At 43.4% G+C, this 17,093-nt stretch overlaps 1 protein-coding gene across 3 annotated transcripts in view; it reads left to right on the forward strand.

Moving 5' to 3' along the window:
• LOC137416798 (quinone oxidoreductase-like protein 1) overlaps positions 1-16,865 on the forward strand; it is a 106,050-nt gene extending 89,185 nt beyond the window's left edge. For all 3 annotated transcript variants that reach the window (XM_078774068.1, XM_078774069.1, XM_078774067.1), the window contains exon 8: positions 15,892-16,865. In XM_078774068.1, coding sequence (XP_078630194.1) covers positions 15,892-15,944 — 53 coding nt within the window. In that variant the 3' untranslated portion in view covers positions 15,945-16,865. The remainder of the gene's footprint in view (positions 1-15,891) is intronic.
• Positions 16,866-17,093: the final 228 nt, after the last annotated feature.

Genomic DNA, 17,093 nt, shown 5'->3' on the forward strand with positions numbered 1-17,093 from the left:
AGAGTTCTTTACAATGAGCCATGTCTCAATTTTTTCTATTCAGCACTTTCGGAGATATGCAGGTGCAAGGTTTTTCGGTTTTTCCAAGATGGCGGCCGAACCACGTGACCGATGACGTCATCATTAACATATTTTATTCCCCGTCGAGAGTTCTTTACAATGAGCCATGTCTCAATTTTTTCTGTTTAGCACTTTCGGAGATATGGAGGTGCAAAGTTTTTCGGTTTTTCCAAGATGGCGGCCAAACCACGTGACCGATGACGTCATCATTGGGGCACAGTATATTAGAGGGCAAGTCCATTATGTGTGCAACGTTTGGCGATTCTACGTGCAACGGTGTAGACGTAGTGCTGCAAACAGACAAACAGACAAACGAACAGATCAACATACTTGCCGGAAATTTTTCCGGCAAGTAACGAACAGATCAACATACTTGCCGGAAATTTTTCCGGCAAGTAATGAAAAATCGGTCAGAGACCGAGGACTTGCCGGAATGTTCTTTTTTATCGGCCATTTTAGGACAAATATGGCGGCCGAACCACGTGACCGATGATGTCATCATTAACATATTTTATTCCCCGTGGAGAGTTGTTTACAATGAGCCATGTCTCAATTTTTTCTATTCAGGACTTTTGGAGATGTGGAATTGCAAAGTTTTTCGGTTTTTCCAAAATGGCGGGCGAACCAAGTGACAGATGACGTCATCATCAACATATTTTATTCCACATGGAGAGTTCTTTACAATGGGCCATGTCTCAATTTTTTCTATTGAGCACTTTCGGAGATATGGAGGTGCAACGTTTTTCGGTTTTTCCAAGATGGCGGCCGAACCACGTGACTGATGACGTCATCATTTGGGCACAATATATTAGAGGGCAAGACAAATACGTGTGCAAAGTTTGGCGATTCTACGTGCAACGGTGTAGACGTAGTGCTGCAAACAGACAAACAGACAGACAAACGAACAGATCAACATATTTGCCGGAATTTTTTTATACTATAATTTTTATACAACATACTTGCCTATGTTGACCTCAAAAATACTTGGTGGTTTAATTCAGTGACCAGATATGCAAGTGGTCTTCAAATTTCAAGTCAATCGGATGAAAATTGGGGATTTTAGAAATTTAGCAAATTTGGTGACCTTTGGCCTGTGTTGACCTTTTGACCTATTGACCCCATAAACAATAGGCTTCTTGCTTTTGACCAACTCTACCACTTGGTGAAGTTTGGTGAAGATCGGTTGAAAATTGTGACCTGTAGGCCGGTGACAAACAAACAGACAGACAGAATCACAAACACAACCGACCAATATACTTGAAAAATCTTCGATTTTGCAAGTAACAAGAAGACGTCATGCGTAACACGATACTTGCAAAATCCCCCCCCCCCCCCAAAGTTTTCCAATGATACAGCAAATTGTCCATTTCATGAAGTTTAAATTTACAATCTTGATCAAAGCTCCGGTCAACAGGATGAAAAGTGACGATTTTTCAGATGAAAAATGATGATTTTGGAAGGTTGACCTTGAGTTGACCTTTGACCTTTTGACCTCAAAAATAGTTAGTTTCGCTATTTAGTGACAATGTGCAAATGCTGTTCATTTTTCAAGTCAATCGGATGAAAATTGAGGATTTTAGAAATTTGGCCTATGTTGACCTTTTGGCCTATGTTGACCTAAAAATACTTGGTGGTTGAATTCAGTGACCAGATATGCAAGTCCTCTTCAAATTTCAAGTCAATTGGATGAAAATTGAGGATTTTAGAAATTTGGCCTATGTTGATCATTTGGTCTATGCTGACCTCAAAAATACTTGGTGGTTGAATTCAGTGACCAGATATGCAAGTGGTCTTCAAATTTCAAGTCAATCGGATGAAAATTGAGGATTTTAGAAATTTAGCAAAGTTGGTGACCTTTGGCCTATGTTGACCTTTTGACCTATTGACCCCAAAACAATAGGCTTCTGGCTTTTGACCAACTCCACCATTTGGTGAAGTTTGGTGACGATCGGTTGAAAATTGTGACCTGTAGGCCGGTGACAAACAAACAAACAGACAGACAGACAGAATCACAAACACAACCGACCAATATACTTGAAAAATCTTCGATTTTGCAAGTAACAAACAAACAAACAGACAAACAGACAGACAGAACCACAAACACAACCGACCAATATACTTGAAAAATCTTCGATTTTGCAAGTAACAAACAAACAAACAGACAGACAGAACCACAAACACAAGTGACCAATATACTTGAAAAATCTTCGATTTTGCAAGTAATAAATAGACAGAGTGGTGACAACAACATAACCTACACCCACTGCTGGTGGCAGAGCTGCAAACATGGAGAGAATGGATCTGGTCCAAACACTTAGCTTTGATAAACTGGAAAGGCACATGGCACGATTGAAGTTTAACGCACTCGGACCTGGAACCAGAAGTTTATGTTTATTTTGTTCAAGACTCGCCCTGCTGCCCTATTATAAGTTCACGTCCTCTATCACAATGCTCTTCCATTACGCTCTATTTTGCAGAGAAGCAATAGAATTGAAGATGCAAAAAGAGTACCAAAGAGGTGCCGGTTACCATCAAAATTCCACCGGGTGATTTTCCTTGAACCAAGTGTGGTTCACAATCTCCTGCAAAACAATGGATGTGTTGGAATCAAATATAGAAAGGATCAGGAAACACCTGCACTGATGAGCAATTGCATTTTGATCCACAATAACAAGAGGTCAGTAACCCTAGCATGTTTGAACATTACTGTTCCTGCAAATAAAACACTGCAGTTCAAAACTGTCAATCCCTCACCGTCATAGTGAGCCTCTCCATTGGATCCTCCTGAAGCATTGCAGTCAGAAGGGAAACCAATGTTTCCCTTGCAAAGTTTGGTGGACTGTTTCCCACATTGAGGTCAGTCTTGTCATGTGATACCTGCAAAGAGGCAAAACAAATGTATTTGTGACCGAATCCTAAACAAGCGTCGCAATCGAATAGTTTCATTTGCATAATAAGCATATTCCAAACAAGCACTCACTGCTGCAATGACCAAGGTTTCACTTAAACGAATAAAATACATTTTCGTTCATCAATTGTTCCTGATACAGTGCCTTCAGAAAGTATTCACACCCCTTGACTTCTTTTTAAACATTTTGTTGTGTTATCGCATGAATTTAAAATGGATTACATTTCGATGTTTTTGTCACTGATTGACACATTTCCAGTTCCACTCATTTCCAGTTCTAAATCATGAAGCTTTGCAACAACAACAACAACAACAACAACAACAACAACATGCATTTTAAGGCCATTTTCCCTGCTAGAGCGGGGGTTAGCCTTGCGGTCCCCATGACAATCTTCTCCATCTTGCCCTATTTTTTGCATCTCTCCTTGTTAACCCCCTTGCACGCATTTCTTCTTCCACCATCTTTGGCCAAGTCTTTCTCGGTCTTCCCCGTCTTCCACTTCCTTCTACATTCGTTTACATCACTCTTCTCAACCAGTCACTTTCATCCTTCCTCAACACATGACCAAACCATCTCAACCTGTTCCTCTTCACAACATTAATCACAGCTCTATTCCCATCATTTTTCACAATTCATCATTTGTCTTCCTCTCACTCAACGATACTCCGCACATCCATCGAACCATTCGCATTTCCACCCTTTCCAACCTTCGTTGCTGCTCTACGTTCATTACCCATGTCTCGCTCCCATAAATCATAACACTTCTCACACAAGCAGCATACACCTTTCCCTTCAGCTTCAACGACACTCCCCTCCTCATCAGCACGCCACTCAGTTCCCAAAACTTCTTCCATGCACATCTCACTCCAGCAACCGTTGCCGAGTCTGATCCACCTTCTCCATTCAGCATGTCTCCGAGGTAGCAAAATGTTTTCACCCCTTCCAGCTTCACGCCGTCTCCAAGATCCAACAACATTTCCTCCATCTGCAGCTCCCTCTGTGCACACCTTACATTTGAATGTAGCTGCTACACTGGTTAATGACCCTCTCAGAGCACTACATTTTTGAGGAACCCACTCAGCGCACATTGTACATTGAATGGAGTTCACTCCGACACCCTTCCTGCACACAGCACAGGGCCACTTCCCAGTTCTTTCCACCTCACCACATGCTTTACCACTTGCCATCACCTTCGTCTTTCCGACATTCACCTTCAGACCTTTTGTCTCCATACATTCCTTCCACTTGTTCATCTTTTCCTTTAGTCCACCCATACTTTCCACAATCAACACCAGATCATCTGCATACAACAACTCCCACGGTAAACCCTCCTTTACGTTCTGAGCCAGCACCTCCATCACAACTACAAATAGTAGTGGACTTAGTACCGACCCCTGATGCACTCCCACCTTCACCTCAAACTCACCACTGTTCCCGTCCTTCGTCCTTACAGCTGTGCGCGCTCTTTTGTACATTGCCATCACTACTCTGATCAACCATTCCTCCACTCCTAACTTCCTCATTGCCCATGTCAATACTTTGCGTGGAACCCCATCGAATGCTTTCTCCAGATCAACAAACCCAAGAAACAACTTCTTCCTCTTCTCCATATACTTCTCCTGCAACTGCCTCACAATAAAAAGGACGTCTGTCGTTCCTCTTCCTGGCATAAATCCAAACTGCATGTCGTCGATCTTCACTTTCTTCCTTATCCTCCTCTCCAACACCCTTTCCAATACCTTCATTCCATGCTCCAATAACTTTATCGCTCGGTACGAGCCACACTCTAGGGGGTCACCTTTCCCCTTGTATAGAGGGACGAGGGTACTCAGTTTCCAATCCACTGGATTGCGGCCTTCTTTCACCGCCAGATTACAGATCTCTGTCATTGTCTTCACACCCCAACTTCCTGCTGCCTTCAACATATCTCCCACAACTCCCGTTGGCCTCCCGCTTTTCTACTCTTCATTGCTTTTATCGCTTCCTCAACTTCCTTCTCAGTTATCTTCTCTGCCGGTCCTAAAACTGGGTTACTCTCTATGTTGCCATCCCATTCATTCTCTGTATTCAACAGCATTTCCATATATCTTTTCCATCTTCCTTTAATTCCATCTGGGTCCACAACGATTTGTCCCACTTCATCCTTCAAGCAACTCACCCCCATCACATCACACCTCTCTTTCGCTATCTGCTTTGCAATCCTAAATACTGCTCTCTGATCCTCTTCCGAATCCAAGCGTTCTCCGAACATTTTCCTACATGCCTCCTGCGCCTTTGCTACCTCTGTCTTTGCAGCCTTCTTGGCTGCCTTATAACTTTCATGCTCTGCTGTTTCTGCTCCCGTACCCTTCGCCTTCTTCCACTCCTTGAACTTCTTCCTCTTCTATTCAATCCTCTTTCCAACTTCATCATCCCACCACCAGTGGGGGCCCCGTCAGCACCAGGAGTATTGTCGAAGCTTTGCCAGGAGTATTAATTTTTTGTTGATGAAGGTGAAAAACAGAGGTGTGGTCAATACACCGGAAAATACGGCACCCCATAATGCCAAAGTGGAATAAAATAAAAAATTGCAAAACAATTGACAGTGAAATACAGAGATATCTAATATATATATATATATATATATATATATATATATATATATATATATATATATATATATATACATATATGTATATATATATATATATACATATATATATATATGTATATATATACATATATATATATATATATATATATACATATATATATATATATACATATATACATATATATATATATATATATATATACATATATATATATATATACATATATATATATATACATATATATATATATATACATATATATATATACATATATATATATATATACATATATATATATATATACATATATATATATACATATATATATATATACATATATATATATATATATATATACATATATATATATACATATATATATATATATATATATACATATATATATATACGTATATATATATATATATATATATATATATATGTATATATATATATATATATATATATATATATATATATATATATATATATATATATATATATACATACATATGTCAGGGGCAGGGCATGGGGGGCACCACGTGACCCAGGGCACCTGAGACATATATTGTTGCGGATATGAGGATTGCATTTTTTTGATTGTGTTGTATTATATTGGAGATGGTGATGAACATTGTTGGATTATGGCCCCTCCTGCCTCCGGAGCTGTGTAAAGGTCAAAGGGCGTCCCATAATTAGTCCATAAAGCATCCACACCACAGCCAATCATAGAAAACCCCTGTTCGATACTTATATATTATTATGTGTTTTAGGGTAAGGCTGTGTCTCCCATTAATTGAAATACTCCATTGCACCAGTGAAAGAGATAGATTCCCTTCATTCCCATTCCCAAAACTTTCATTTCCCCTTTCGTCGTTGCCAGGCCTCGAGTGCCATTGCCAAGAACCTCCCCTCCAATTGCCGCCATTGACCACGAGGCAGGGTCGGAGAATAAAAGCGTGTCTCCACCTCGTCATAGAGGGGAGGAGTGAGCCAGCCCCACTCGACCAACCATGAGCCAGGGGTTTGGCTAAAGAGGGCGGAGGAAGAGCGATCGGGGAGGTTCGCAAAGGTTGAGGGGCGGGACCTATATAACCCACGGCAGGGCGTTTCCCGAGGAGATGAGCTTTTACAGAGAGACGAGAGGAAGTCCAAGCAGTTCGGTCCAAGAGAGGCGCTTTGAGTTGAGTCCGGGAGAAGTCCAGAGTTGAGCTGCAGCTCGAGCCACCGAAACTGCATTTACTGCAGCTCGAGCCACCGAAACTGCATTTACTGCAGCTGGAGCCACCGAAACTGCAGCCACAGCAGCGTGAGGCCTGGACGGCAGTTTGGAGCAGGGCCGCGAAGGAGCGGCGGCTGCCCAACGAGTCGATCGTGCGGCAGGACCCGTTGGACCTCCCTATCCCGCCAGCCATCCATCTCCCGCCAGTCCTATCATCATTCCCCGCGTGAGTCTGTCCTTGTTTGTTCTGTCCCTGGGTTAATTAAGACTGTAGGTAAGCTAGCGTTGCACTGTGTCTCTAATATCTTCTGTAAATTATTTTCTTATGTTTCCTTCTTCCTTGGTTACTTTGAGCCTGTAAATAGTAAATAAATTTAGTAGTATTTTCAACCCCTTTTCTCATCTCTTTCCTTTTCCTCTTTGCATTCGGTCGCTTTAGAGTTTTCCATATTGAGCAGCTGCGGTGCGATACGGCCAACGTTTGGGTTGAATCGGGTTCTAGTCGGGGAATAACTGTTCGGTCGCGGTAATACCACCGCTCGGTAAAATAACATCCTTTAACCGCGTCCGTAACAATATATATAATTATGTCTTTCTTTTGCTTGCTTCAAAAAAACTAGATTCAATGCAAAACATGTTGTTTCACGGCTCGGTCAAATCCAACCTTGGAGACGTTTTTCAGCATCTTCCAAAGGGAGAAAAGTTATGGGAATCGTTGTCATTTAATTCTTGTTTTGCTTTCAGTTAACCTCGAGCAGAGTACGAGTTAATATGTTTCCTTTGATTCGCATGTGCCTGGCTCGGTATGTTTTACTGCCAAATGTAAACCCCATTGAACTTATTATGGGAACGCATTGCTGGGCCTTGGAAAGCCCAGCTTGTTGGGAGGAATAGCCTGAGAACTATCGTATTTTCACACATCTGTGCCTTTAAACTTAATCTCTCTTGTCTGAGGTCATATTTCAGCGCAGCGTTTTTTCTGTTATTTCATGTATATAACAAATTGTATTTTGCTGAGTTTTTAGTGCGGCTTGGACTTGCACGGTCCTGTGCGACAGGGCCCTGCGATTTCAAGGCGTGCTCCGCAATATTGTGTTTGCTCGATTATTAAACCTCACTTGCTGCTTCGAAGGTGCCTCTTCTTGAGTTCCAATGGGGGGGGGACTAGGGCTGTCAACCGAGCCGAGACCGGGACGAAATCCCGGCGGTTTCGGCTTTCGAGACGGTCTCGGGACGGTCCCGAGATAAATTGATTGACGCAATTTCTCGGTAAAAAAATCCCGGTTAAAATTCCAACTTCTTGCAGATATTTTCCATAATAGAGGCATTTATTGAGCCTTGCTTTCATTACTCTGCTTCTGCACAAGCATCATTTTTCGCAAGTGCAGCTGAACTGACACAAACGATGATAGATAAAGTAAACTCACTGTTCCAGGATTTTCCCCTTGTCAACAAACAATGCACTGCAAACGAATCCGAATTCCGAATCCGGATCTACACCAACATCTAATCATGTCGTCCTTGTCACACACGCTGCATCTCCACAAAATTTCGTCCGAATCCGTCCACAACCTTTTGAGATATTGTGTTCACAAACAAACGGACAAACAGACAGGAGTGAAAACATAACCTCCATCCACCTTTGGTGGCGGAAGTAACGAAATCAGGATGAAGGTCACAATGAAAATCCGCCTCATCACGACTTTATTTAAACCGTTGAATCCTTCCGCTGTATCACTCCGCCTCGCCCCGCCTTACGCTGCGGTCACTTGTCCGTCCTTGGAGACGAGTTACGGAATGTGGTTGCTATGGTCTTTTGCACATTAATATCGAGGGACTCGCTCGAGGCCCCGTGATTGGAGGGACGATGTTTATTTAGATTAAAAACACGTTTATAACGGATTATTCTACACACAATGTATTAATACAAGTACAATACATTATGTAGTTTTATGAAATGAGTTTTTGATGAACGTTTATGTTTAATTGCAACGCTAAATCTATGAATTGTAAGAATCCCTCGGGGTTTGGTGTGACGGTTTGAATGTGAAAGTATTTTGGTTATCTTATCTCCACTTTAGGCCTGATAAGTTGATTACGTTTACTTTAGTCACAGAGTCAAAATAAGGAGGGAGGGGGGGGGGGGGGGTGATCACTACACCGCCTGCTTTATAATTTACTAGCAGAAGTACCCGGCATTGCCGGGCGGGGGAGGGGAGGGGAACGGGGGTGGGTGGGGGGGGGAGCGAGCCCCTTGGCGATCACAACTCACAAAATGATAATGAAACTCCAACCGGGACTCGAATATGCCTGGGCAGAAACATTTTCTCCCTCTCTCTGACATTCCGAGCAAGAAATTACACGACAATACAATCTGTAATGAGATAACCCGGTCCCGTCGGTGGCCGATCATCTGCATGTAGGCGGTGTATTTTATTTCATCCCGGTAAATGGAAGCTTAGTCGGAATTTAAGTACTCAACATCAGAAATGAATTTTTTTCATTGTTGTTTATATATTGTAATGAAATTCCATTATTTTTGAAGCCTTATTATTTATTTATTTATTTTTTTTATTTTTTTTATTTTTTTTTATTTTTTTTACTTTGCCGGGAACCGAGCCGATCCGAGATCCCGTTATGAAAATTGAAAATTTATCGAGACGCTTCCGAGACGGGATTTTGAATCTAGCTAACAGCACTAGGGGGGACAACCCGTCATCTGGTGTCAGAAGTGGGATCATCCAGGTGCAGGTCGGGGGGGGGGGGGGGCACGCTCCTCAGGTCGGGGAGAGGCAAAAGGACAGCGCTGGCAACAATAATGAGCTGAGGTAAGCATATTTGCACACCCAAATTTAAAGCCTCCTCTCTTCCTTTTGGATGCGTGGGGCCTCTGGACTGTGCCTGAGCATGTATCTCAAACCAAATTGAAGCAGAGCACCAGTGGATTAATAAATCGAGCAAGGAGGGTGCCCTAGGTTAGGAGGGATAGCCCTCAGGTCCCTGGCGTGGGGGTAGGTACCTAGCCCCCGGCGTAGGTGGATAAGGATAAGAATAAGGATAAGAATAGGTCATAGGTATAAGGACTAAACCCCCGGCGAGGGCTTGGATAGGTAAGTTAAGCTACGCACTGGATGTGTGTATCTGATAAACCACCCCCCCCAAGGCCTTCTTCATCCTGTCTCAGGATTTAAGGCATGCACATCCGGTGCGTTTTTACCCAAAAGGAGGGAGTTCTGACAATATATGCTGTAGGCAGCAAGTGTTAGGAGAAATAACAGAGGATTATAATACATGAGGCGTAGAATCCAGCTGTGAACACGTGAGCCGAGACGTGCAGGCAGGTTGCCGTGGTGATGTGGTAACAGCCCTCGCGGGACGGAATCGAGACAGGAATGCGGATCATGCTGTGCATAGCATGGGACGCATTCGCGTGCCCGAGGCAGGCGAGAGAGGATTATAACAAGCCAGAGACAATGATTGAAACAGTGAGGCATGGAAGACAATGATGCAGCTAGGTGTTGTGGTTGCACCTTTGTGAACAACGCGAGTGAGGAGATCGCCTGAAGTGATGTGTTGGGGTGAGCACATGTATGTTGTGTGCTGAGTGGAAGTGGTGCTGCATTGCAGAGCATGCTTCCAAGGAGGGCTGTGGGATGCCAGATTTGCATTTCGAGGGAGATATCGGCGATTTCTCATATTTGGAAATAGGAACCTTAAGTGATTTCTGGAGAAGGATAAATTTAATTGGAAGAAGAAGAGCGCAGGCACCAGGTAGGAGAAAGGCAGGAGAAGTGCTGAGCCTTCAAGAGCAGAGGAAGAGACAGATAAAGCACAGGAAGAAAGAAATCCAGGTAGAAACCAACAGGACAGGTGAGCCTGAAGGGGATGGATAGGCTCACAGCAAGGGGCCAGGTAAGTTCACAGGAAGGATTGGAGAGGTTCTTGAAATATTGAGAACAAGATTGTACAAAGTGTGCATGAGAACAAGATTAAGAATAATCCCGTGTGCATGAATTTATACTGTATTGTATGGAGAATGAAGTGTCAGTCACATGGTATGTGTGTATAAGGGAACGAATGATCTGTCATTACAACAACAACAACAACAACAACAACATGCATTTTACAGGCCATTTTCCCTGCTAGAGCGGGGGTTAGCCTTGCGGTCCCCATGACAATCTTCTCCATTTTGCCCTATTTTCTGCATCTCTCCTTGTTAACCCCCTTGCCCGCATTTCTTCTTCCACCATCTTTAGCCAAGTCTTTCTCGGTCTTCCCCATCCTCTGCTTCCTTCTACATTCATTTCCATCACTCTTCTCAACCAGTCACTTTCATCCTTCCTCAACACATGACCAAACCATCTCAACCTGTTCCTCTTCACAGCATCAATCACAGGCTCTATTCCCATCATCTTTCGCAATTCATCATTTGTCTTCCTCTCTCTCAACGATACTCCGCACATCTGTCGAACCATTCGCATTTCCACCCTTTCCAATGGAATGATATTATTTATATGATGTAAGGTGAAAATAAATTCCGAGTAAATTTGGGGCTAAGAAATAAATGGTGTCAGTTTGGATTTTTATTAAGAGTAATTATACACATTAACAGCTCTCCAGATTTAGCATGGGAGTAAAAGTCAAAGATGATAGGCTGAGTCAACCGACTGGGTGTTTATTCAACGGCATGGCCGGGGCTTGTACTCGGCCGACTTGGGATTGCAGAATGCGTTGAATAAAGGGAGATACTTAAGGACGGGAGCTCTGAGCTCTCTCGGTCGTTCTCCAGATCGGAGGAAACGGTTTCGTGAAAGGGGTTACACTTGATGGGTTGCTAGGGCAGGAATAGGGAATTTGTTCAGAATGCCGGCGATAACCCACCTGTGTCTATCCCTGTGTGTGTGTGTCCGTATTTGTCTGGCTTTCTGGCCGTCCATGGAGTCATGTTTCCGAACACTGATTTCGGGGAGTTGCGGGTGTGCCACGGAGCTCAGGTGCACCTGCAGTGGTTGGAAGGTGGTGTGAACGGTGTTGTTCGTGGTGGAGGCCTTGTGTTAAAGTTAGGGCGTTGCTAGGGATCTGGGTGTTTGCCCTCGATTTGGGACGAAGACACATGGCATTTGCTGTCTGGCTTAGGTTGGCTGGTTTCCTCAGCTCTGGAGGATCAGAGCAGGTGGATATTTCAAGCTTATACTCCTATGAAAATTGTTGATACTCCTATGTGATGCGGGGTATGTGTGTGGTGATGGTGTCTGGGGCCTCGGGGTTTGCCCCTGCCTATTTGCCGGTCTGTCTGGCTGTTACATTTGACCCTCAGAAAAGGTTTCGTGAGATTTCAGAATTGGACAGCCCATGTGTTATGACATGCTTGGGTGTCTCAAAAATTTGCTGGACAGACGTGGTGCGTCAGACAAATCGATTACATTTTCGTGGGAAAGATGATTGAGAAGGACTTCAAGGGCAGGTGGGTGGTCACCTGCTGTGAATTGTGGTGGAACATTTGAGATGTCCCCTAATACAACGAGGAGACGAATTGGTTTGTAGATGATGTTGCAAGTACAATGATGGTTTAAATCCAATAACATTGTAAATTAATGTCAATAGCCAAATTCTACCTGGGGTAAGTCCAGGTGGAGAGGGGAGTTGTCTCTGGTGCCTTGCTCCACGGGGCAGTACTATTGTTGTCAAATCTCATGTAATCTTGGTTAATGTATATCTACGGACAAGAGCTGCACTTTATTTTAGTAAGTGACTGGAAAAAAAAAAAAGGTTTGTTTTAAAAGTGCCAGTGGATTTGTTTAGAGTTATGGAGGTCACAGCTCGCTGGAACCTCTGTTTATGTTTGGCTGGCTTACACTGGCTAGTGTATGGGAAAAAGGGGGACTGAAAATGCTTTGATTTTTGCAGTCTGGCGGACAAGAGCTGTGTTTGGGCTGAAAGTTAGAATCCAGCATTTTGCAGCCCTGAGCAGAGTGGATTGCCCATTGGGCATGTTTAAATTTAACAGAGTGGTGGAGTTCTGTGGAAATATGAATCCAATGTTTGATGTATACTGTGTCGGTGTGCTCTGAGTTCGAAGGAAGATGATGCGATTATTTCAGATTTATCATAGTTAAGTTTGAGGAAGTTGATTTGAAGCCAGGATTTTATTTCAGTGATGCAGTCTGTCAGGATAGAGTGGGAGCAGTGGAGGATTTGCAGTTATTGAGGAGATGAATTTGTGTCTGTCAGAGGTAAGATTTGAACCAAGAAAGGGCAGTGCCGGTAATGTTAAAAGTACGATTCCAAGGAGGGCTAATTGAGAGCTTTGAAGTGATTTACATCAGAATGCATCTCTTGGAGGACTCCCGCTGTTCAAGGGAGGAAAGGTGTGAAATAGTGACGTCATCTTCGCTGGAAATGTGGTTGGGAATGGGATGGCAGGATTGACGAGAGAGTCACTGTGGGCGCGAAAATTGACCAACATGAGAATTAGATATATTTCAATAAATAGATCAGATTATTTTCTTGTTATTATTTGTTTATTGGGATATTGAGAATATTCATAATATTGGGCAGCTATTGGGCCAGAGGCTAAAACAGGTGTCTGCAACAAGTGCGTGTGATGCTGGGAGAGGTATTGGAGGACATTGGATCGACTTTAAATTGAAATGAGGGTTGAGGGGGTGGATTAGGAAAATTGGTTCGTTGAAAGTGATCATGGGAATAATGGCAGTAGGTTTATTTAGACAGGTGTTGAAGGGGTTCGTGCAATGTCGTTTTGGGGGGTGGCCATGCTCCAGGTGGAGGGGCAGCCGGGATACAAATGGGGGTCGCCCAATTTAAGGATGTGGATGCGCACACACCTGGAACAAGGCGTGTTCCTGAAGCTAGGTAAAGGTATTGGAAGGATAATGGATGAGGTGTGGAGGCGAGTTATGACTGCTCCCTGGGAGCAGTCCGAGTGTTAAGTCTCATATAATCGTGGTTAAAGTACATGTGCAGACAAAGTGTGCCTTGGTTTGTATGACTGGGAAAGAAGAGACAAAACGGTTTGCTTTGAAAATACTGGCATGTTGAAGAGGGACCAAGGTCACCTCTCCTTGATTGATTCGTTGATTTCAGGTGGCTGGCTTACCACCTGGCTGGCTTCAGAAGGTGGCTGGCTTACCCTAGTTTGGGGTTCTGGGGAAAATGAATTCAGTGTTTTGTGTGTGCTGTGTTGGTGTGGTTGAGCAAGGCTGTGCGGTGCCACTCGACACGGGAGTGGTGGAGAGCTGAAGTGAATTCTGCCAATATGGTGCAATAGGGTGACAATTGATTTTTATTGGAAAACTATTTGTTTGCAGTCTTGGTTCGTACATAACCTGGCAAAGAGATTATGCCAGTCTGAGGGAGTTTGTATCCTTTGGATGGGAGCTGGAGCCTTGTAGGGTTGGGCTTGTAGCTCACCATTGTCTGTCTGCCAGTTATGGTGGGCAGAGGGAAGAGGGAGTGATACTGCTCTGGCCTCTTGCTTGGCAGAAGGTAATTGAGTATTGCTGGTTTTACCCCTGTTCAAAATCGAGCTCTCGGGAGCTGAAGTGTGAAAGATGGGGATGTTGTCTTGTGGACAATTTGTGAGTGGCTAGACAGACGCGCCTGGAAGGGGACATTGTATTGATGTGGGTTGAGTCTGAAGAAAAAGGTTCGGGAGGACGTGTTGAAGAAGGTTGTTGGAAGTGCAAAGATGATAAAGGAAAGTCGGATCAGATGAATTATTTGTCAATGACAAGTGAATCTGCAGGATTTGCTGAGAAAAGGGAGAAGGTTGGAAAAAGTTGATGGTAAAGGCAGGAAATAAAGGAAAGTGGTTAGTTATGGACTGTTGTTTTTGTGATAAGAAGGTGATACAAGGGGTTGGCTTGCACTGGGGGGACCAATGAATGTAAAGTTGTGAATTTCGTTTAATAACGTTGCGTTAGATTGCTACAGGCAGGTTGACCCCAATCGAAGAGGTGATTGGGTGCTGGTGCAGATTGGGTCACAGCTCTGCAGACCAGGTGAACAGAACTCCATCAGGTACATTGGGCAATTTAATTATTGCTCATAAGGGGAGGTGATAGGGCAATTTCCCCTAGGAAGATGTGTAAAGAAATGTTTACTCAACATGGTTGACTCTAGGTTCTAGAACCTAGGACAAAGCGCAGGGAAAGGGAATATTTTTCCAGTGGTTTATACTGGTGTGAAATTCGCTTGAATATGAGAAGGGAGAGGTTATCAAAGGAAGAATACCAGTTGATGTATTTTGATATTTAACTACCAGCTGCTAATAACGTGAATTATGGTATGAGTCAGTGGATAATTTGTTTACACAGGATGATTAGTGACATGAGTGAATAATGCAGGCAAATATATAGGAAAATTGTGCTTCAGATTTTGAGACACTTCTGGGATGGAAGCAATACGAGATGATGTTTACAAATATGTGTTTACAAAAAAATGATGGTTGCACATAGGAAGACAACAAAGCAAGATGGAGAAAATGTAGTGAGTTTCTCCATTGACTGATCATAATTGGGGGCTAGGAATTTGATCATGGTGTGTGTGAGAAAATGTTTCACAGGATGGACCACACCAACTGATGCTACCGAGATGGTCCTCTCGCCACATGGAAAGAACCCAAAGGCCTTCGGCGAACCGGCCAACTCTATCGTCTCATGGCAAGATTCGGACACCCACGACTGGGTTGACGGCCTAGACGTTTCGTGGCAAGAGGATGTGGCTTTAGAGGTCTACGATTCCTGGCTTGAAATCAACGAACCTGCTGATGCGTGGGATTCTGATGACGATTATGATTTTAGTTCACTTCATTGGGATTGGGATTCTTTTACCCGTGATTTAAGTAGTGTAGGTTCCTTTAAGAGCTATTGCTATTATGCAAGTAGTGAGGAGCGAATGGCAAACAAATATCTGGGATATCCGGGAGAACCACCTTCACCACCACTTACACCACCACCTACACCACCTGTAGTATTAAGCAATTTGGGGTCGTTTCAGCTTAAGGCACCCGACACTATGAATACTGATGCTGATTCAGACAATGAGGAGATTTGTGATGATGGATGTGCCACCTTTTCTTCCGCAGAGCAATCACACGTACAAGGCTTGATGGCATTGGATGTCGATTGTTTGCCCTGATTCGCAAGGATCGCACCTGCATAAGGAGGGCCCCTTATCTGGCTGGCGACTCGGTCGCGCCTACGCTGCAGCGAGGGTGGATTCAGAACCCGGCCGGGCGGCAGCTATCTCCTAACCAGGCGTCTTTGTCACGAATTATGGCTAACAATTTATGCGTTGAATGTCAGACGGCCACAACTAAGGGCTGGTGTCTCTCCCTGAGCATGCGCGACGCATTGCGCGCCTGGCATGCCTGGGGGGGGATGTTGACCCACTGGCGTAATTGTCTTTTTGGAGGTGTTGTCTCAAAGACAAAAGGGAGAAATATGTCGGGGGCAGGGCATGGGGGGCCATGGGGGGCACCACGTGACCCAGGGCACCTGAGAAATATATATATAATTATGTCTTTCTTTTGCTTGCTTCAAAAAAACTAGATTCAATGCAAAACATGTTGTTTCACGGCTCGGTCAAATCCAACCTTGGAGACGTTTTTCAACATCTTCCAAAGGGAGAAAAGTTATGGGAATCGTCATTTAATTCTTGTTTTGCTTTCAGTTAACCTCGAGCAGAGTATGAGTTAATATGTTTCCTTTGATTCGCATGTGCCTGGCTCGGTATGTTTTACTGCCAAATGTAAACCCCATTGAACTTATTATGAGAACGCATTGCTGGGCCTTGGAAAGCCCAGCTTGTTGGTAGGAATAGCCTGAGAACTATCGTATTTTCACACATCTGTGCCTTTAAACTTAATCTCTCTTGTCTGAGGTCATATTTCAGCGCAGCGTTTTTTCTGTTATTTCATGTATATAACAAATTGTATTTTGCTGAGTTTTTAGTGCGGCTTGGACTTGCACGGTCCTGTGTGACAGGGCCCTGCGATTTCAAGGCGTGCTCCGCAATATTGTGTTTGCTCGATTATTAAACCTCACTTGCTGCTTCGAAGGTGCCTCTTCTTGAGTTCCAAAGGGGGGGACAACCCGTCATATATATATATATATATATATATATATATATATATATATATATATATATATATATATATATATATATCTGCGGTTTTGAGATTTGTACATATAACATCAATAAATGCGAAAGATTTGCCCTCCATAGTTAGTTCCACGAGCAACACGTAGGCCACCTTGAGTATTAGTTATGTCATAGTATGTGCAA

This window comes from Myxine glutinosa, chromosome 3, assembly GCF_964187855.1.
Source record: "Myxine glutinosa chromosome 3, kmMyxGlut1.1, whole genome shotgun sequence".
NCBI lineage: Eukaryota > Metazoa > Chordata > Myxini > Myxiniformes > Myxinidae > Myxine > Myxine glutinosa.